General features: G+C 36.8%; 1 protein-coding gene across 13 annotated transcripts in view; it reads right to left on the bottom strand.

Moving 5' to 3' along the window:
- Positions 1-21,316, bottom strand: part of GTF2I (general transcription factor IIi) — a 94,959-nt gene that overhangs the window by 14,655 nt on the left and 58,988 nt on the right. For all 13 annotated transcript variants that reach the window (XM_074328439.1, XM_074328445.1, XM_019754947.2 and 10 more), the window contains 11 exons: positions 18,152-18,262; positions 17,036-17,101; positions 14,422-14,605; positions 14,017-14,075; positions 13,313-13,384; positions 7,153-7,336; positions 6,055-6,113; positions 3,008-3,079; positions 1,778-1,961; positions 1,067-1,125; positions 643-717 (listed from right to left, as the gene is read on the bottom strand). In XM_074328439.1, coding sequence (XP_074184540.1) covers positions 643-717; positions 1,067-1,125; positions 1,778-1,961; positions 3,008-3,079; positions 6,055-6,113; positions 7,153-7,336; positions 13,313-13,384; positions 14,017-14,075; positions 14,422-14,605; positions 17,036-17,101; positions 18,152-18,262 — 1,125 coding nt within the window. The remainder of the gene's footprint in view (positions 1-642; positions 718-1,066; positions 1,126-1,777; positions 1,962-3,007; positions 3,080-6,054; positions 6,114-7,152; positions 7,337-13,312; positions 13,385-14,016; positions 14,076-14,421; positions 14,606-17,035; positions 17,102-18,151; positions 18,263-21,316) is intronic.

Here is a 21,316-nt window from a genome sequence, read left to right as displayed (position 1 = left end):
AAAACTAAATGGGGATGGACTAAGGTTCCACTTAGTATCAACATGAAAACTTAATACAAAATTTGAGGTTATGTGACAACAAAGCACAATCCTAATGAAGTTATCCTTTGCTTTTGCATCAGTGAAGAGACAGAAACAGCCACACCCAAGAGCAGACTGAGGATGGTCTAGAATATTGTACATTTTAATACTGTGCACCTGAAAAGGTAAGAATCCCACAGATCTAGTGGGAATGGAGAGAAAGTGAACCTGAGGACACAGAAGGAACTAGTTTAATCCAAGGTACTGCTATTTAAACCATCCCTGAATTTTCTCTCCTGAAAAGAATATTAAAAAAGGAGACAAAAAAAAAAAAAAAAATTCCACACATTCCTGTCTGTATCCTTACTTTATTATTAGGAAAGAAAAGCATTTTAGGAATTTTCTTGCAAGCAGTTTACAGTATGCTCAATGAACATCATGTTAACCTTTTGGAAAATTTCAATTAGAAACATTCAGAAATTTAGCTTTAATCACGGGTAGCTTATTCACATCTAAAACCAGTTTTATAAAAACTCATTTGCATAAAAATATAAATAGTAATCTGAAGAACTCGTGAATTGGAGCATCAACAGAAGCACGCCACAGAGGGAGGGGCCTTACCTTCCACAGTGACCTCGATTTCAGGAACTTTTGAATTACTCCCAGGACTTCGTGGTCTTTTTGGGGACTGCAAGGCTGCAAAGTAAGCACACAATTACTTTTGCATATTGTAAAAACAAAACAAAACAGAAGGGGATGCTTTATAAGAGCAGAGTATTAAAATTCATACAGTTTGGCTCTTTTCAAAGAAACCTGAAGAATTAAACTGGTAGTGTAATCCTCCACATGAGTCTCAACAAAGCTGTGGAAACATGAATGAAGGAGGATTGCAAACATGAAATTTTCAATGAAATGTTTGAAAAATAAAGTCCATTAAGTAAAATATCTTAAAAATATTGGCCAATGATTCAGTATGATTTAGGTAACGTTGATAAAGAATGTTTAAGGTACTGAAGTATAATTAAGAGTATATATAATTTCTTACCTTTAGTGTTTATTTTACTAGCCATTCCAGGAGGCAAGTAGGAAATAACTAGTTCAGGTCTAGAAGGAAAACCAAGAATCATTACAGTAACCAGTACAATAGTGGCCTTCACAGCAAGTAAAAATGATCTTAACCAGTGTTTTTTATAAAGGCGATCACAGAATCATTCTATAATGCAACAATAATGTCTATGTTTCTGGACAAAAAACAAAACCAAAAAACCCTCCCTTTTCCTATCCATACCTATCTGCTAAATGATTTTAGGAAGAGTACATAACTTCTTTATTGAAAATGAAAATTAACACTAATGTCTTCAACTCCTGAAATTCTGGAGACTTGTAAATAAGGAACTTAATCACTGAAATTCAGTTGCCCACAAGTTTAACCAAGAATAATTAAGAAGTCAAAAATCAGCATTTTCACCCTCCTTTCAAGTATTTTGGAACACTAGGAGACGTCAGTGTCTCTCACCGACTTCCCCCCACCACCGTGAGGCAGGTGGTACAATTCTCGCTGTACTAACAAAGAACCATCAGTACAGGGGACAGAATTCATTTGCGAAGGCCATGGATGACACCGGGACTCCAGCTCAGAGCTACGCGTTTGATGTCAGGGCCTTAGCTGACATGTGTAGCTAGAAAATAATTTACATAGAAATATAACTTTGCCATTCTAATTCCAGAAATGACTACGTTGGCAAATAGAACTTACTTTTTAACAACAAACTTGATTTTATTACTGCCACGGACAATCCTTTCAAGTCGTGGAATTCCAAACCAGGTAGGGCTTCGAAAGGGAATTCCTTCTGGCAGGCCTTCAACATAAAGGAACTCAGGATTTGATTCAAACACAGGGTATGGTACTTTTACTGCCTCAGTGAGTCCAAGAGCTTGAGCTGAAATTGTAAGAAAACATAACTTATGGAAGGTAAAATTTTACAATCTTTTATTTTTGTTTGACAGCATAATCTTTTTATTATTTTTTATTTATGTGTAATTGACATATGACATTATATTAATTTCTGGAGTACAATATAATGATTCAGTATTTGTATATATTGCAAAATTATCACCATAAAGTCTAGTTAACATCCAGGCATTCTCAAATATGTTATGTAAAAGTTCCCTACAATCTAGTAACATCCACTTATATGAAGGCATTTTGCTTAGTATATTGCACCAAACTGAAGAATAAGCCTAAAACATAAGTACTTTTAACAGGAACATTTTAACACTTCCAATCAAAAGGATAATTCTATTATTAGCCAAAATTATCTCTGTGCTCTGGGCAGAAACGAACAACAGCCATTCCACACTGAAATGGCACCTACCCAGCCTATGTGGTCATCTAGACGCAAGTTTGCTATTGAAAAAATAAGAGTTGCATATGATGTAGCTAAGCAGAACTCATCACGTTAGAAAGATGAAAGGCAGAGTATTTAAGTTTCCTGATCTAGGACACAAATGTCAATACCAGGTATTAAATGACAGATGGAAACACCCCGGGGAATACTGCTATCACTCCCACTCCTTACTTCCTTCTCCATGACAGACACACCCAATCAACTGAAACACTCTTGCTGAGCCTCCTCAGAATCCTTCTCAAGACAGCGCTCCAGGAAACCGCTGTCAACAAATCTAAGTTGAAACAAATGGTGAAACCTATTTGCCATATGGTGTTAGCCAGATGAGAAGTACAGACAGTGGAACTGAGATTTACCCCAACTCCTCCCTTCCTCTCCCATTTTGACACATGAGAAAATTGAATCCAAGAGAAACCAAATTAACTTGCTTGGTTTAAGTAGCCAATTCAGTAGCAGAAGTAAACTGAAACCCAGTTTCTGAGACTTTCCTTCTTTAGGTCCTGAACTGCTATACTTCATTCACAACACTGCCTTTCATTTATTTTTAAATAAAGACATAACCACTGTGTTTTACTTACCAAATTTCAAATTAAAAATCTCTTCCACTTGCTTCCGTAGCTTGGTAATTCTGACATTCCAATCTTCTTTTACTAGAAAGCAAAAATAAATGTAATTAATAATGCTCCTTATTGGTGTTAACACAAAATTAGATCAGATGTTCTTTCCAGTGATGCTCTTTTTTTAAAATTCTAAATGTAATCGACATAATAACACTATATTAGTTTTAGGTGTACAATCCAGGGATGCACTTAAAACACTGATGCACAAAATCGATTTTGTTTAAGAACAAAACTTTGGGTCTTAAGGAAGAGAATGATTTCCTGCACTTGTCAAATACCAGAACGGAGGGAGACAGAATTCAAATTGAAGTTCACATTGTAAATAAACAAGAACTTGTTCATGAGAGTGCTCTAAATGAGTGGTTTTCAAACATTCCTCCCTGGAGTCACATGAGAGAATCGTGTGGGGCTGGGGAGACCAGCTGTCTAAGGCTCCAGCCTTCTACACCAGGTTCAGCCACAACACTTCACTTGTATCTGCTTTCTATACAAGCATTGCTTGTTTTATCAAACAGGTACATGCCTAGAAATCCACCCAAAGCAACACTTCACTAATCACAGCAAGAAATAAATGGTAAAGGGATTAGGAGTTGTCACTTAACATTACTCAAGTCTATAGACTGGTTTATTTCCTTACCCCTTACTTATAAGACAGCCATCCCCTTTGAAATGTAACTTTAAAATAAAGGAAAAAAAACTATTATAAAGGCTGTGTAGGATGTCACTTCCTTGGACAGATAATCAGGGCCTGTTTGGTGAAATTGAGAGTGGAGAGCACCAACTTTGGGGACATGGAGGATGATGGAGGTATTGGGTAAGGAAAGGGGGGAGGGCAGAGAGTGCAAGAATGACACCAAGTGTGGAAGCCACTATGTTTGCTGGCAAAGGCAGTGGGAAATGTTGGAGAAGTTCTGAAAATATTGCTAAAAGTTGGTGGCCTCAGAAATCTTTTTTACGTATTTCTTTTACTTTGCTTTTCCCGTAAAAGTACTCTACAACTTTTACTTTAAAAGAAAATCTAGCATTTCAAGGATTTAACATGGTAGCTCAACCATTCATTCAGCCAGAGTACCTCTGGTATAAACCCAATCTGAATTATTACTATGACGATATCTAGACTCTCCTCATCCAAGGTAAAGAGCTTCTGTTAACCTGTTGCTCAGTCACCCTTCTGCCTCACCCTACACTTTCTTCACCAGCATCTGCTACTCTAATACAAAAGATTTCTGCATTACTCCTCACGAGAGCCAAGTAACACCTCCCTGGTTCTCCCCCTTCGAAGCTCAATTACCCGGCTAGCTCTACAACTTCCTCACACAAGACCAATATCTTTGACCAAATGGAGGGCAAAGTGTACACACAGTGTATTTAAGCATACAACTGTCATGCCAAGAATTAAGTAGACATCGCTGATGGCAATAGTGACTAACAAAATTCTCCTGTCGTGTAGTCTATGAGTTCAGTTTGCCCAGCAAAAGACTAACCAACATCTGGTTCACTGGTAGGCTAAGCAAACATTTTGTTGGAATGAAAAGTGATAACCTGAATTCTTTCCAAAGTCTTCTATGAATGATAGAAGGCCAAATACTGTTACTGATTCAGAGTATCGAAATTCTTCTTTTGACAACAGGCCTGTAAATTATCTACGCTAGAAGACAGCAGACAAATACTGTTGAAAATGCTATTACTCAGTCCTTGGAGTAACATGTACGGTGCCTGTATATCTTGTCAATGACAAATGTTTCACATTCTTAGTTTGCAGCCACTTACTGGAGTTGCCCCTAATGAAGGCAATGATCACATTAATCACAACCTTGAATTTGAGGTGTCTTGAGAAATAAAGACTCACACGTAGACTTTGGGCATGTTCCGGCTAATAAACAATAAAGCTCTGTCTTTGGGAATATTTCTTTCCATTCCTTCCCTTAGCCAAGTCTGTGTCATCTCCAATGTTCACCAATACTTTCACCAATACTGTGTCATCACCAATATTTTCTCTGCCTAAACAAAAATGTGTTGAGGAGGTTGCTGTACTAATTCTGACGCTCAGCCTGAGCTAAGCATTGATTATACCTTCTCTGCAGGATTCTTGGCACCGGATAATTTCGTTTTCTTACTTCAGTATTTCTCAACCGCTTTTCATGCCACGATAAACACAAGATTATATAACCTATCCGGCATACTGGCTGACCTTTACCCGGTGCCCCAGGTACCCTAAGAGCTAAAGGATCGGTATTTTAGTACAGACAAATAACCCCCTCTTGTGTAACAGTTCACCTTAGTATTTACAAGAATGATTAACTACACAAATTCAGAAACAACCACTGGTTCTTGGCAACAAAAGTTCCTAAGGTTGTAGAAGATCTACAAGTTGTGGTCCCTTTTCTGACATTATGCAACAATAAACAAAAAGAGGGGGAACAAATAGAAGCAGACTTGTAGCTCAAATAAAGAAAATAAAACTATTTACACAACTGAGACTGAGACTTCATAGTTCTTTTCTATTGGGCAGTGATATCAGTGTAGCTCCCGGAATTACAGTATTTGTCATTTAAAAAAGAGTCTGTGTGAATAAAGATTAAGGTCTAAATCTGCATAGTCTGACACATTAGCCACATGTGGCCACTGAGCACTTGAAAGAAACAGCTAGTTGGATTGAGAGACTGTAAAATACACACAGAAGTTTCAAATAAAGAATGTAAATAAATGAAATGAAAAATGTAAACTCCTTCATCATGTATGTATGTATTTGTATTGATTACAGGTTGAAACATAGATTTGACTACTAGAAAATTTAAAATGACAAACGTTTTGTGACACACATTATATTTCAATTGAACACTATTGGTCTAATTTTCCCAAAACTACTTATGTTCACATTGATAAATCAAGAAGTGCGTGGATTGAGCATCCACAAGGTATTTTGTGGGGAAGGAAAAGGAATTCCGTCATTTTAAAAACACTGATCTGATAAGGTTTTAAACACAAGTTCACAATTATTTTACCTGGAGTATTCGTTCTTGGCTGAGTAACTTCAGTAGTACTGTGAGTCAGAAGCTCCGGTCTGTAAAAACACGGCTGATTAACAGAGCACTCGGAAGGCCTTTTTCAAAGACCTTCCCACACAGCTGCGCATTGCCAATGATTTGCAATACAGTTCGTTCTGCCTTTTTCTGCAGTGAAAATTACCATTTTGGTGACTCAAGATTATTTTGAAAGTAGGAATTTTCACAGATTTGGTGAGACCGCTTGTATGTCCTCAAAGGCAGTTTAAGCTTAACTGTACAAAACAGTCACCTTTCCCCCAACCAGTTCAGCCTTCTGCTTCTAAACCCCAGATGAACTGTGCCACATGCAGCTAGACGTACCTAGCGATGCCATCCTCAAGCTGCCTGTCCCTTATACAGTTAGTCCTGACAAACATATACAAACAGTAAGCGAGTACTGGAGTCCACCGCCCATAATCCTTCTTTACTAACAACAGGCCTTTGGGTTCACACTGCCCGCTCCCAAATGACCCATTCTGCTGTCCTTCAAACTCAAGCCAAAATTACATTGTAAAAATGCAAATCCGAATTATTTTCAGGGAAATCAACTTTAAAACCTTATAATTACTCCACTGGTCGTGTACGTGTCCCCCTCAGTCTGTCAATCACACCACCCTCAGTCTGTCAATCACACCATGCCCACAAGAGGTCTCACTCATTCCACATAGAAAGGTGTGCTCAGGTAAACATTCAAGTACCTCTGACACCTTCCGGCCCCCTCTCATTATATTTCTTTTACTCCAAACACCTTTCCTCCATTCTCTATGTGCAACTGATCAATCTACATGCTATCCTCGTCTCCCCAAAAGTGCCCCGTGACACTTTCCTGCTGCGATAAGCCTCCCAGAGACAGGGGTATTATGGGACCCCATTATGTATATCTGGTGGTGCTGGGTACTAAATGGACATTTGCTCAACAAACGAATATAAATGTAATACCTTAATTCTAAATGCAAGAGTAAGTCCCACTGAGAGGGGAACAGAAGGCCCACTTTTATGAAATTAATCTTTTCTTAAAGACAATATTAAATGTGTTTCTGCAGATTATAATCTTACCTTTTAATGACAAACTTAATTCGATTGCCCACTTGAATGATTTTTTCCAGCCTCGGGATCCCGTACCACGAGGGGCTTCTAAAAGGAATGTTTTCTGGCAGTCCTTCCACGTACAGATCATTTGGATGTGCCTCGAATTTCTGGTAAGGCACGGCCTTGGCTTCAGTGCTCCCCAAGGCTTCAGCTTTGCAAAAGAAACAATTCAGGAGACTAAGTTTCTGTTGAAATCGTAGTTTGGTACAATCCAAAGCAAGGTACACATCAACTTTTAAAAAGCCAAGTATACTCTGGAAACATATACACTAACTACTGAAGCAGAGTTACTGCAGCCAGTGCAAGTGTAAAGCCCCCCTCCCCCGGTCAAGGGTCACTTGTGGTAGACTGAGCTCTCCAGATTCTAAGACCATCGCAATAGCTCTAAGGCCTTAAAAATATTTTTCTGATATCTTTGGGAAGAAATAAAAGAAAACCATGACACAATAAAAAACACAACTTAAACACTACTTTCTCAAATATATGAAGGCAGATTTTTGCTACTACATGTTTTCTGAATGTGGTAATCCCCTTTTATTGACTCCTGCGCACGAACGTGCGTCCGGCTATACCTTTATTTTGACTGCAACCATGAGATTAACTTTCTTTTCCCCTTAAATATCATGAGGGTCCCATTTTAAAAGGAAATAACTTTCTTCAAAAAAATTCATAAAATGGCAGCCGGATGGCTCAGTTGGTTAGAGCACAAGCTCTGAGCAACACGGTTGCCGGTTTGATTCCCACATGGGCCAGTGAGCTGCACCCTCTGCAACTAGATTGAAGACAAGCTGCCACTGAGCTTCCCGGAGGGGCAGCCGGATGGCTCAGTCGGTTAGAGCATGAGCTCTCAACAACAAGGTTGCTGGTTCAATTCCCACATGGGATGGTGGGCTGCAACTAAAGATTGAAAACGGTGACTGGACTTGGAGCTGAGCTGCGCCCTCCACAACTAGATTGAAGAACAATGACTTGGAACTGATGGGCCCTGGAGAAGCACACTGTGTCCCAATATTCCCCAATAAAAATTAAAAAAAAAAAAAAATTCATAGAATGGGAAACAAAATAGTAAGCAAAGACTGATTTAGATGAAAAGAAACGTATCGACCAAAGTAAATGCATGAACTTTGTTTAGATCCATATTCAAACCAAAAATTTTAAAGATACTTTCCAGCTGAATGAGGAAACTCAATGAAGAACTGGAGAAGAGTGGATACAAAGAAATAGTTACTTCTGTGAGGTGTAATAAATGACACCATGCTTGTGTAAGGAAATGTCAACACTGTTCGTGGATGCACACTGAGCAAATAAAATGACACGACACCTATGATTTGCTTTATAATATTCCTACAAAGGGAAAAAAGAGGAAACGACAAAACAAATGTGGAAAAATCTTAACGATCACTGAATGCGAAAGTGGGTATACAGAATTCACTGTACTATTTTTCTACTTTTGAACAGGAGTACAATTGAAATTTTAACATGTAAAAGTGAAATTACTAATCCTTGCTCTGAAACCACATCAAAACAGAGCTTTAATAAGGATTCAATTTACACAATATCAGCATATACAGACGGTGTCAAAAAATGTACCCACATTTTAAGACAGGAAAAAACGGTATTAAAATTGTAATAGTCAATATATACCGATAACAAAAGATGAATACAAATCACGTATATACATATTTTTGGCATCCATTTTTTTTGGCATCCCCAGTAAATAGGTTGCCCTTGTATTCTGTATGGTACCATTTAGATATTCTACAATCTGATAGTTTAAGAGTAACTCCCTGAAGAATTAATTTGCATTTCTTTGACTGTTAGATTGACTTTCCTCCCAGATTTAAAGGCCTTCTGTGTGAATTTCTTCAATGTAAATTTCAAGACGTGTAGTGTTTGACAGTTGTAGAGAATCTAAGTTTTCGTCTTTCCATTTCAGGAAGCTTAACTTAAAGCCACAATCCTGCTGGCATCTCTCTCTAAGTTGCTCTAGTCCTAGACGCCCCTAAGGCCACTAGCAAAAGAGAAAGGTGGTTGTCCGTATGCAACAATCCAGAACTCGCACCTATTTTCTCAGCTCTGATATGCAAGGCCAAATAATTTTCCACTGGCCAGTTTCTGTTAAGAACACTAACTCGTCACCAGCCTCCATCTTTTCATGAGGCACAAGTCAGCTTGCTTGGCAAGCGTGGGTGACGTTAACAGGTTTGGCTGCTTCTTTTACCGGCTCAACTTCCAGAACTAAAGGTGAGGACAAAGGTTAAGCCTGTTCACGCAGACACGCGTTACCCTATCACCTACTCCTGAATTACAATGACACTATGGTGGCATCTCAAATGATAAACAATGTTCATCATCGGATTTATTCTATTAATGTCTTGGAAATATAATGATTTTTTTAAGTGGTGGAGATTCTTTATTGTTCATTAGCTGATTTCTGGCCACATTAAGAGGAGATAAATTATCACTAAGGTCTTACATTTGTGCTGGGTAGTCAAGGATATTAAAGACTAGGAAAACCTTAAACTTCTGACTTTTTCCTGATGCACTACATTCTGAGGGAGTTAAACCGTGTAAGTCAAAGTACATGGGTTCTGCAAACAACACATAATTAGTGACCTCAGTTTGTAGCTGCCACTTGAGTTGCACCTAAAAACTGGTTTACTGGGACTTGTAAAACCCAGTGCCATGCACTCCTCTTAGAAACCATAGGACAAACACGAATTCTCATTTTTTGTGGTGAAACTCAAATGGTTTCCTTCATGAAACAGTGAGAACAGGGAGGGGAGGCCCCAGTGCCAGTGCCTGGCAGAAGTGTGACACAGAGCCAATCCTTCCCTGCCACCGGGATAACCCAGTGGTCCAACCACAAACACTGCCCTGCACTGCAGCCTTCTGTGCCCATGCCAGCTGTGGCACTCCTGCACTTCCTATGGTCTTCTCAGTGTTCTATTAGGTTGGTGCATAAGTAATTGCAGTTGAAAAGAAAATAATTGCAAAAACTGCAATTACTTTTGCACCAACCTAATAATTTAATAAGGCCCAAGGCACACTATGTGAATGGAAGGCGCCCTGGTATCTGAGGGCTTTAGAAGGCACTGAGGACACTCATCCATACAGTACGTATTCGCTGCACATCTGACCAGGCACAGTTCTAGCCATCAAGAAGACACAAGCTCTGGGCTGTCATCCACTGTGTTACAGCACAAGGAAATAGACAACCAGTAGTGCCCTGAGGAAAACCAAAGAGTGCTGAGCTGTAGCGGGCTCAGTGGTTTATGTCCGACGGGTACTCAGTGAAGACCTCTCCAATGTGGTCACATTTAAACTGAGATGTAAATAAAAGGAGAGGCACAAAAAGACCTGAGGTAAGAGCATTCCAATGCAACAGTCTCAAGGAGGGTATGACCTTAGAGAAAAAGAAAACAAGTACGTGGTCAGTCTAGCAAGTGGGATAGAGGATGAGGTGATATTAGAAGAAAGGCAGGTGGCCATGACCAGGGACTGTGGAGTTTACTCCAAGTACGAAAGGAAACCGAAGATTAGAAAGCAGGAAAGTGATAAGCTCCATTTTACATTTTTAATGAGATTAAAATCTGGCTGCTTTGTGTCACTGGCTTTGACTACAGTGATAGATAGCAGTGATGAAGAAAAGGGTACAGATTTGGGGTATGCTTTAAACGTACAGTCAGCAGGAGGCCTTTGAAAATGAAAAAAGATCAAGGGTAACTCCTAAGGGGTTTGGCTTGGACAAACGCGTAGTGTGTGCTGCTGGGCAGCCTGGGAAAGGAACGTGTTGCAGAAGGGAAATCGAGGGCTCTATCTAGAACCTGTGAAGTCTGAAAAGGTATTAAATAGGTGGGTGAGTATAAATGTCTGGGGTTAAGGGAAATTTTTAGGGCTAGAAACTAAAATTTGAAAGTCATCAGAATATAGGTCTGTGGCTGTGTCGTGCACGTGAGCCCTACAGGGCTGGAGAGGCACCAGCCGCTGCGTGGGGAGCAAGCCAAGGCCACTGCTTGAGGGGTCCCCGGCCTCAGTGCCTGTGTCTGGCAAAGCAGGTGTGAGACTAAGAGACAATCCTTCCCTGCCACTGGGATAACCAAGAGTTTTGACGGACCTTCGAGCTGACACTGAAATAGTGAGGAGCCAGATTTAATAAGGAAATTAGTAATTTGGCCCGGGACCCTCCAGCACAATGGTCTGAGGGTCCAGTTGGGGGTGATATGTTTCAATAGCAAGCACAATTGTGGGTCCTAATGACAGCCCATCTCAAAGCGGTGTATTCTTTTGACAATTCATTTTCCTACAGACTACCCCTTCAAACCACATAAGACTGCATTTACAACAAGGATTTATCATCCAATTATTAACAGTAATGGCAGCATTTGTCTCGTTATTCTAAGATCACAGTGGTCTCTTATTCCAACTATTTCAAATGGTGTTTTATCTAGTTGTTCACAGCTATGTGATCTAAACCCAGGTGACCCCCTAGTGCCAGAAACTGCATGGACCTGTAAAACAGAAAGCGGTAAGTCCAACGGAGTATCTTGGGAATGGGCTCGGAAGTGTACCACATATACTACCAGAGAGTCAGGATAACCCGCACTACAGCTGGACTATATTTTAAATTACTGTTCCTTTTATTGGTTTTCGTATCTGGCTGCTCCCCTGTCAGACCTCATATTTTTTAATTTTATTTTTTATTTACCTCCCTCCATTCATTCACATGCTCATCTGACAAGACTTAAGTTCTTCCACTGTTGGACAATGAACTGCTTTTGGAAACTGTAAAGTAGTTATAAGACAACAGCTGCCCAAGATTCAGAATCTTTTAAAAAATGGAGCATGTGTATGATGTGGCCAACGTCTTCACTCTCACTGGGTTATGAGACTAAAACTTCATTCTTCACTGCTCTAACATGCTGAAGACATTATCTGAGGGGGAGGGAGATGGACATGCACTTGTCACATCAAAGGAAGCACGTTATTCTAGCAGCATCCATCCTGTTTAAACCGCCCACTGTTAGAGATGAGGTTATATGATATACTTAACGCTCATAACTGATGTGGCTGAAGAATTGGTACTGAATTCATAGCATCTGCAGAACAGAAAATATGATGCATTTTATGCATGTCAGTAAAGGGACGACCTGTTCTTATTCTATAAAGACTGGAAATTGGAAGCCAAACACACTTGGTATTCCAAAATGGGGTCTCAAACATTTTGTACTTTTCATTTAAATTGTTAGGCTTGGAGCTATTAATTCAGCTATCTTCCAACACACTGTTTAGTATAGCACTGAATAAATGATGCAAGTTGTCAATGGATGACTGATCAACTAATAGTTCTGCTAGTAGCTGACTTATTTTTCTTCAGTAAAGTTGCATAAACCAAAAAAAAAAAAAAGTCATCACATATAGACCATGTATTATTTTTAACACATGAGACAAAGTCTGATCACCTATAGAGAAGGCACAACAAGAAAAGAGAAAGGGGGCTCGGGATTGAGCTGCAGAGAACCACTCCCCAAATTTTAAAAATGAACAAAAGGGAGGTGACATCAAGAGAATGAGAATGACAGCCAATGAGACAGGAAGAAACCAAGCATCAATAAGGTTTGAAATTTTCCATAAAAATAGTTTAAAATAGTTTTAAAAAGAAAAAGAAGAAGAAAGACGACCGTGTTGAAAGCTGCTGAGAAGTAGGATAAGCAGGGGACAGAGTGACTCTGGTGACCAACAGGCTGCAGTGATAACCCACACTTAAGTGTGCTAAGTGTTCAGGGACACAACACAGCAGGCACAGAGCACGGGATCGGCACGACAGTGTGGGCCTGCTGCGTTTCCTGGTAACCATGCTGCCCTTCCCAGCACTCCCGTGACCACTGCCCGGACGACCTCCTTGGTCCAGAGCTGCACACTAAACACCGGTAAGGTCGCTGTGCTGAAAAACCTACACTGTATAAACAGTACTCAGTGAAGAGTACTGTTCTCTCCCCTTCTGTACAGGTTTGAAACTTCATAATAATTACATATTTGAAAACAACAGAAGAAAACTGGGAGTGACTCATATTTATCGTATTTACAGTCTTAATATACTTTAGCTGGGGGGTCAAGTTAGACTTACCAAATTTTTTGCAGAAAAGCTGATCTACCATCTTTCGTAATTTAGTGATTCTGGCATACCACTCTTCCTTTACTGTAAGAATAACAAATATACAAATTTCCTCAATTTGATAGCATTAATATATTATAATTATAAATTAGGCAGTACTATTTTTGTTTTGACTAAAATTACTTCTATGATTTCATATTGTGTTCATTCAATTTACTTAAGAACAGCTAGAAGATGATTTTTGCAATGATAGATTTAGGTACATAAGACTGCTGGCAATCTTTGCATTATACAAAATCCAAGTGACACGTCTTCCATTTTATATCCCACTCCAGTCCAGAACAAAAGCAAGAGAACAAATCACAATTTGCTTCAAAACACATCTAACAAACACGTGATGATACCACTGGCTAGATATGCTTTAAGAAGTAAATCTTTTTATGTCCTGGGTATAATGGTGAATGATTATTCAATTCAGCTGAATGGATTATTCAGCTTGGGTAATAAATTGTTCAATACATTATACCAGATAAAGTTTGCATCTCAGAAGTAGGACAGGCTTCTTTTAGTTCACCCGGAAATGTGATGCTGGTACTTATTTATAATGGGTTATTAAGAAGAAAATGAGTTTATTCTTCTAGAGTACTGGACAATATTCTGACATTGTAAGTTTCTTATATGTAACCTTTTGATTTGACACAAGACTGGAGACTGACCTCCTGAAGCTGGTTTATCAAGCTGTAAGTCTTCACGTGTTGAATTGAGAAGTTCATGTCTGAAATGTGAAAAAAAGTTCTAAATATTAACAAGGTAATATTGAGCAAAAGTGGTAACTAGTAGTACTTATTAATATTCAGTCATCAAGATCAGTTTAAAAAGAAAAGACAATCTGGACCCTTGAGTATAATTAAATTAGATGCTCGTGTTCCAAAAGCCAACTCTGGCATGACTGACAAAATCTTACACACAGACACACTGAAAAGTGGAAAATAAAACAATATATAATAATTCACACTTAATTTAAATATAGCGCTGATGGTTAATGAATTATTTGTCAACAATAAAAAATAAAAAAAAAGGTGCACCAATCAGGAGCACAGAAAAGAGCCAAAGAATCTTACTTCTTAATCACAAAACGAATCCTTTCCTTTGCAAGTAATATCCTTTCAAGGCGAGGAATTCCGTAAGTAGATGGCCTCCTGAAAGGAATTCCTTCCGGAAGTCCTTCTACATAAAGATCTTCAACATGTGACTGGAAAAGAGGGTATGGGATCGTCACAGGACCTTTGGCTTTTATAGCTTGAGCTTCAAGGATAAAAAGAGGAAAAAGAAAAATATTAAATGACAAAGATTAAGCACAGTTTGCAGAAAAGAATATAATAGTTGACTATGTATTGCTCTTAACTTTTGTAACTTTATCTTTACTTATGTTAATTATAATCCAATCAGAAGAAAAACAGTACCAAAAAACTAAAAGGAAACACCAAAGATGCCAATGCTCTATTTAACCAAATCTGCAGTGAACCAATGTATTATTTTGAGGTAATGTAGGCACAGCCAGACTTTCTGTTGAAATCTGAACCACAAGTGAACACAGAAAAACATACCAGTTAATATTAGCTAATACATACAGTGTGCAATGGAAGAGAAGTAGTGTTTTTAAAACAGTATAAAACTGATTTTTAAAAATATAACTGACGCAGAAGATTTAACTATAAAAATTGTGCTAAGATTTATATACTCAAGAGTAAAATAGTGCAACAGCTACAAAAGTCACAAAGCATGGGGAGTGAATCAATATAGTGAATATTGTAATATCTTTGTGCGGTGACAGATCACGGCGATCACTTCGTAAGACATAAAGGTCAAACCATTATATGTTGTACACCTGAAACTAATATAATAATGTGTGCAACTATAATTTAAAAAAGAATCAATTGTAATGAACAGACATTGATTTTATTAAACAAAGTATAAAGGGTCAATAGGGGACATTGAAATATCACTGGGTATTAAATGTTTTTAGATGTGATAACGTTTTCAGATGTGAGATTAAGATGCCTTCTTCTCACCCAACTCTCCGTTTGAAATGCAGACTTTTGAGAGGTGAAATGACATAATGTCTAGGACATTGGAGTTTTAAAATATTCTTGCATCAAAAAGAGATGGGACAGGAGAGGACACGAAAGGAAATACTGTAAAATGTTAAAGGTTGTTGAACTTGGGTGATGGATACTTGAGAGTCTTTGTATTCTTTACTTTTGTTTTTGTTTGGAACTTTTCATAATAAAAAGGTACTAAAAAGTATCAGTTATGTTCATCTATAACACAGACACATTTATAGTTAGCATTAACAATTTCACAGGTCAGCCTTTTGACACTAAGTAAAGCAACGCCAAATCTTCTATGACTGCAGATAGATACCAGTATTCTTACAAAGGCTTCCGTTACATTTAAATTCACACAGCTGTTACCTAAATGCTTACTAAAATGCTTTCTAGTAAGCTGAAAGAACAGCAGAGGTGCTACTGACACTGCCCAAAAGGTTCCAAAGCCAAAATGACTCCTATGGCCTCCCCCCCATCTCTCCTCCCCTAGAAACGGCCATCTGAACAGCTCCACTTTGTTGCTGGCATTTTATGTAAAAGTCTATTTGCTAAACATTAATATTTGTACTAAAATTTCAAGTGTCCCATATTACACATTAGTGAGATTTAACATTCTTATACTACATCTGAAAATCATATTCACATCTAACAATAACAGCTTCTCCTAAGGCAATCACCATGTTATAGTGCTTCCCACACAGAGTATGTTACGAGTTTTTGCTTTGAAATGGAACAATTAAAATCAATGGCAAAAGGCTCTGACTATTGAAAAGAAGGATAAACACTAAGAAAACCTTAAGAAATAACTGAAAATATTAAGGAAAAGTTACTGAATTCATTATTAAATTTAATCCTAAATCTTCCTTGAGAGGTAGGTTATCATCCATGATAAAGAGAGAAATAGGCATTTCAAGTTTATTAAAGTAAACAATGCCAATGTAGTTTATCATTTAAAAATTTCACTTAGAAAAATTCAGTGATACAAGACAGCAGTACAGATTAATTTTCAAGTTAAAATTCAATGTATTATACAATTTTACAGTTGATTGCAAAGAATCCTCCAAATAACATCAATAAAAAACCAGTAAAACAGAGATTTTTAAATGATTATTGCTATTTCTGGGTGAGCATTTGAAATACACCATCAGATGATAATAAATTGCTTCTTTGACCACTACATAAAGGATAGAATAGTAAAATAAAAGGGAATTTGAGCTCTAACTTAAACTCAATTACATATCATGATAAAATACGGGCATCTAAATGAATACTCGGTTTAACATAACAGATTAAGAAAAACTAAGAAAATAATCTTCAGTTAAATCTCCAAGATCCAGGAGTTTGCAACAAACATATAAATAAATTCCCACATATGCACGCTGAAAATTTAAAAGAAATGCTAATTGAGACTTAAAGGAGGAAAACAAACTTTACCTCAACTTTGTAGTAAGCTAGAAAGCTTCTAACATTTGGACAGACGCTACCCAATGACCTTTGCGGAGACAGATGTATAATAAGGCACAACCCACTGGCAGAGATGGACTTGCTCACATTAGATGAACAGTAACGCCCATTGTTAGAGAGCTTATGAACAAAATATCACAAGAATTCTTGAGTTTAGACTTACCATATTTTCTTTCAAACAACTCTTCAACTTGTTTACGTAGATCAGTAATTCGAGCATTCCATTTCTCTGAAAAATGAGAGAAAAGTTAAATCTCAGTAATAAATCCCTGTTTAGTGCACTAATAAATTTTTAAGATGATCCAATATCTAATGTTTTATTTTCTACATAACACATCCTAATTTTTAATTATCCATTTCCATCTTTATAATTTTACTGCTTTCCTAAGAACTTTTTCCTTTTTTGTGGTTCTTAGAATTGGTTCAGTAAGACATTATAGAGGATGTTTTCAAGTTTATTTTTGAAACACTTCAAACCAAGTACCTCTTTTTAGCCCTATAATTTCTGACAAGTGGGAGGGCAGTCAAGTTCAGTAGACTAAAACACTACAAAATCGAGAAAAAAAAGGACGGAGGTCTCCGAGGTCACTCAGGAAACTTTCTAAATCATGTCTATTGTGTATGGAAATAAGACTTTATATATAGCTGCAATTTACAATCCAGTGTTAAAACAATATAAGTATATGTAAGCTTGCTCTCTCTCTCTCTCTCTCTCTCTCTCTCTCTATATATATATATATATATATATATATATATTCAATTTATATCCAGTAATTGTGACTATAACAAGTTAAAGTATTAAAATGTTATTTTTAAAAATGTATGTAAGTTAAATCTATTTTATCTATTTAAAACACAGGTCACAAACACAATTTGCCACTAATATTTTATTTTGTCCCTTCAAAAAGCTACATCATCCACTGAGGGTTTGCATAGATTAGCTGCTGGCATTTACAGAGGACAAGAAAACTCAAGGTATGAAATATATCTTAAGAAGATTTTCAAGCTAAGAAAAATAATTTAATTACTAAGTCATTAACTCTGATTTAAAGTCTACTAATTGTAATTAACATCCAATGTCTTATGCTTTGGTAAAACCCAAACTATGTTTAAACAATGTTTGTCAAGTTACTTCAAACTGTCCCTGGTTTCCCTTAGATTAGATTATAAGGTGGTAATACATTTTAAAGCATCCCCCTAAAGAAAGCTGTAACTTTTATCAGTTACACACAGAGTTCAGCATCAAAGAAAAGGGGCCTGTATTTAGTGAAGCACTCACCAAAGTTGAACTCCCTCACTTTCCGTTTCCCGGCATTGGCAGGTTCCGTGACTGGCGGCTGGGGTGGCTCGTTACTCTTTGGTCTCTTGGTAGGTGGAGAATAATCATCATCTTGAAAAAGAAAACTGTCATCACTGGAGGAACAGACTAAATGAGTTAATAGCCACCACCTGTAAAATTCTCAATATTCAAAAGATGTGGGGAGTTTTAAAGCTGTTTGGAATATCAAATCATTATTTCTGTATTGTCATTTTCAGCATGTTTCCCCCCAGTTACCTTTGGAGCTTTCCTACTCTTTTGGGGAATGCTCAAGTGAGTATTCCTCATTTTCCCTGTCTTGCTTCTTTTTTTTTTTACTTTGCTTAATTTGAATTAAATCATTATAAATGTCCCCTTCTTGTCGTAACTTCTGCGAAAGCTGCCGAGCATTACAGTCTATTTTAAGTCTTTCAAGAAAAAGGTTTTAATGGAGACAGCGACCTACAATTATAAAAACACGTAAGAAAGGGGAGAGAAAATATAGCTTGAATGGAAACAAATTTAAACTTAAATAAAATTCAAGCATATATAAACAAGAGAGGTTGGATACCACATGCCAAACACTTTTAACAAACAGAATTTATAGAATTAAATAGAGATACATTATTTGTGAAACAGGTAGTGTTGATTCAGTCAATACAAAACCTACATAGAAATAAGCATCAGATATTTAAGCACAGAATACAGACTTCTCAAGACATTTGTAGTAGGGGTTCATGCTAATTTTTTCATGGCTATGCAGCTCAACTCTATGATACTTCACTATGTCTAATGCTAGAATTAAGGACATTTGGCTCAAATAAAAAAGTTATCACTGTCATCTTCTCATAGTCCCTGAAAATGTCAGGTGGCCCACTATTAAGATGTCTGCTCAAACATCACGTGTACATTATGGAAAATATCGTTTAAAGACATCTGTACTTAAAAATATGTGATAGAGGATAAAATAAGTACTGTGTTAAAGACACTAGCAATAACACCAAGATACCATTCAAATACAAGTTACCTTTTTGATCAGTGTAATTTTCGTTCTCATTTTATAGCTAAAGAAACAAGCTCGGAGACTATTATATGACTTAACCATGTCACATCACTAGATAGTACAGCTGAGATTTGATTAAGGTTAAAACTCTTTCCACTAAACCAACAGGTTAATTTTCAAACAGATACCAAGAAATCCAAATTCAGCCTAATACAAAATGTTGCCTGGGACAGCAATGGATAACTATTACGTACTTTGTATATAAATCGTATATAAATTTATATACTTTGTGTACAAATCTGACTGAAGCATAAAATGCTTGATACCTCATTGTTATCATAGCATCAGAGGACACAACCAGACATGGGCACACTGGTGCCCTGACTTTGGGTTCTATCAATAATGCCAACAGACACTCTGGTCATCTGAAATCATTTACTGACTATTCTAACCAATAGGAGAAAAAGGTATCCCAATGTCACCAAGACCAGATAAAGTTACATTAGGACCCAAGTATGTGCTGGGAAAGACAAAAATGCTAATTTTGGAGATACTATTTCAGGCAAACATTATCTTCTAAGCAAGTTACGACACTATAAAACTTTCATGTGTTAGATGCCACTGTAGAAATCCATGCTCAAATTCAGAAAAAAAAAAAAACCCTACGGTAGAAAGCTACTTTAAAATGACAAGCTACTAGTAAAATAAAACTTGACTATGTCACCAGGACTTACAATTATTAAATTAGTATAAGGATTTTAAATGGTCAAGAGACCTACAATAAATTATTAAGTGATTATATTCAATCCCAAGGAGATACATTTTGGAAAACACATTAAATATCGTTAATATGTTTGGACTTCAATTCTGAAAACACGCTGGGGCGGTGGGGAACAAACCTGTCTTTTCCAACTTCCTGATTTGTAGAAGCCTAAGAGTATTTTTATGCTAGTTGCCAAAGGATAAAACAAAATACACAAGTTTCACCTATGAATGTTATCAAAGTATTTTAAATGCTTAATATTAATATTTCTTCCCAAACATTAAGCAATAAAATTTAAAACAGAAGTATTTTCCCTATAGGCTAATGTCACCTAAATATATCTATAGATCATCATTTAAACTGCTTGTTAACTGAATTACATAAAATAAAAACTCAAAGTATAAAATGAAAAAGAAAATACGACTAGAAGATGATAATAAAGAAATGCAGCTATTATAATCTGAACTGAAAATGATGCCAAGGTAAAAAGGCCAAGAGAGCTTTTTTCAGCATTAAGATCTCACTTCTTCAATCAGTCTAACCTGTTACAGAACACAAAAGCTTTAATAGTAATAAACGTATTTTATAAAAGTAACCTCGCTGACCATAAACAGAAAAAAAGATAAATCTGGGGGGAAATTTTTTAACAATACAACAATTTAACAAAGATTATAAAATATTAAAAAGTGATTTAAAAAAAAGTAAGTGATATCACATTTCTCAAGGACAATGTAGTTTAATCTATCAAATGTGAATACAAAAAGATGAATTTAATTATTTGATAAATTTGATAAAGATGAATTTGTGTGATAAAATGTCACACACCACACATTCTATTAAGAGTCATCCATTTAAATCATATGAAACATGGAATTAGATCATATGAATAGCTATGAACTCAGCCACATCTTCCATTTTTTTTCTCCACTTTTTGCTGAAAAGAACTATAATTGGTATTGAGAAAGTATGAGAAAATGTTACTTGACCTCAAAATACTTTTCATAAAGGGTCAAAATTATTTCTCCGTAGTAGAAAACGAAATAAAGCTCCAAGAATTTACTTCTAATAATTAGGTCCAGCAGATAGCACTGTTTTCTAATTATCATAGTGTTGCAACATTGTAAACAACCACTTTTGGATAAGATGACACATATTTGAGGATGCTTCAAAATCAAGCCCAAACTAAAAATGTTTATAGCATCAAAACTAAAAGCTTATTAGATGAATTTCAAAATATTTTAACGTGTAAAAGCTGATACTCAGGAATATATATATATATATATATATAGTTATTCTAGCAGTACTAACACAAGTAGCCCCACACCTCAAAAAAGGGCAGCAACTCAAAATTTTTATTTAGAAAAAAACCTATTTTCCTTTT

Source organism: Rhinolophus sinicus, linkage group LG03, assembly GCF_036562045.2.
Source record: "Rhinolophus sinicus isolate RSC01 linkage group LG03, ASM3656204v1, whole genome shotgun sequence".
Taxonomy (NCBI): Eukaryota; Metazoa; Chordata; class Mammalia; order Chiroptera; family Rhinolophidae; genus Rhinolophus; species Rhinolophus sinicus.
The sequence above is the reverse complement of the archived record's forward strand: the minus strand, read 5'-3'. Positions and strand labels throughout refer to the sequence as shown.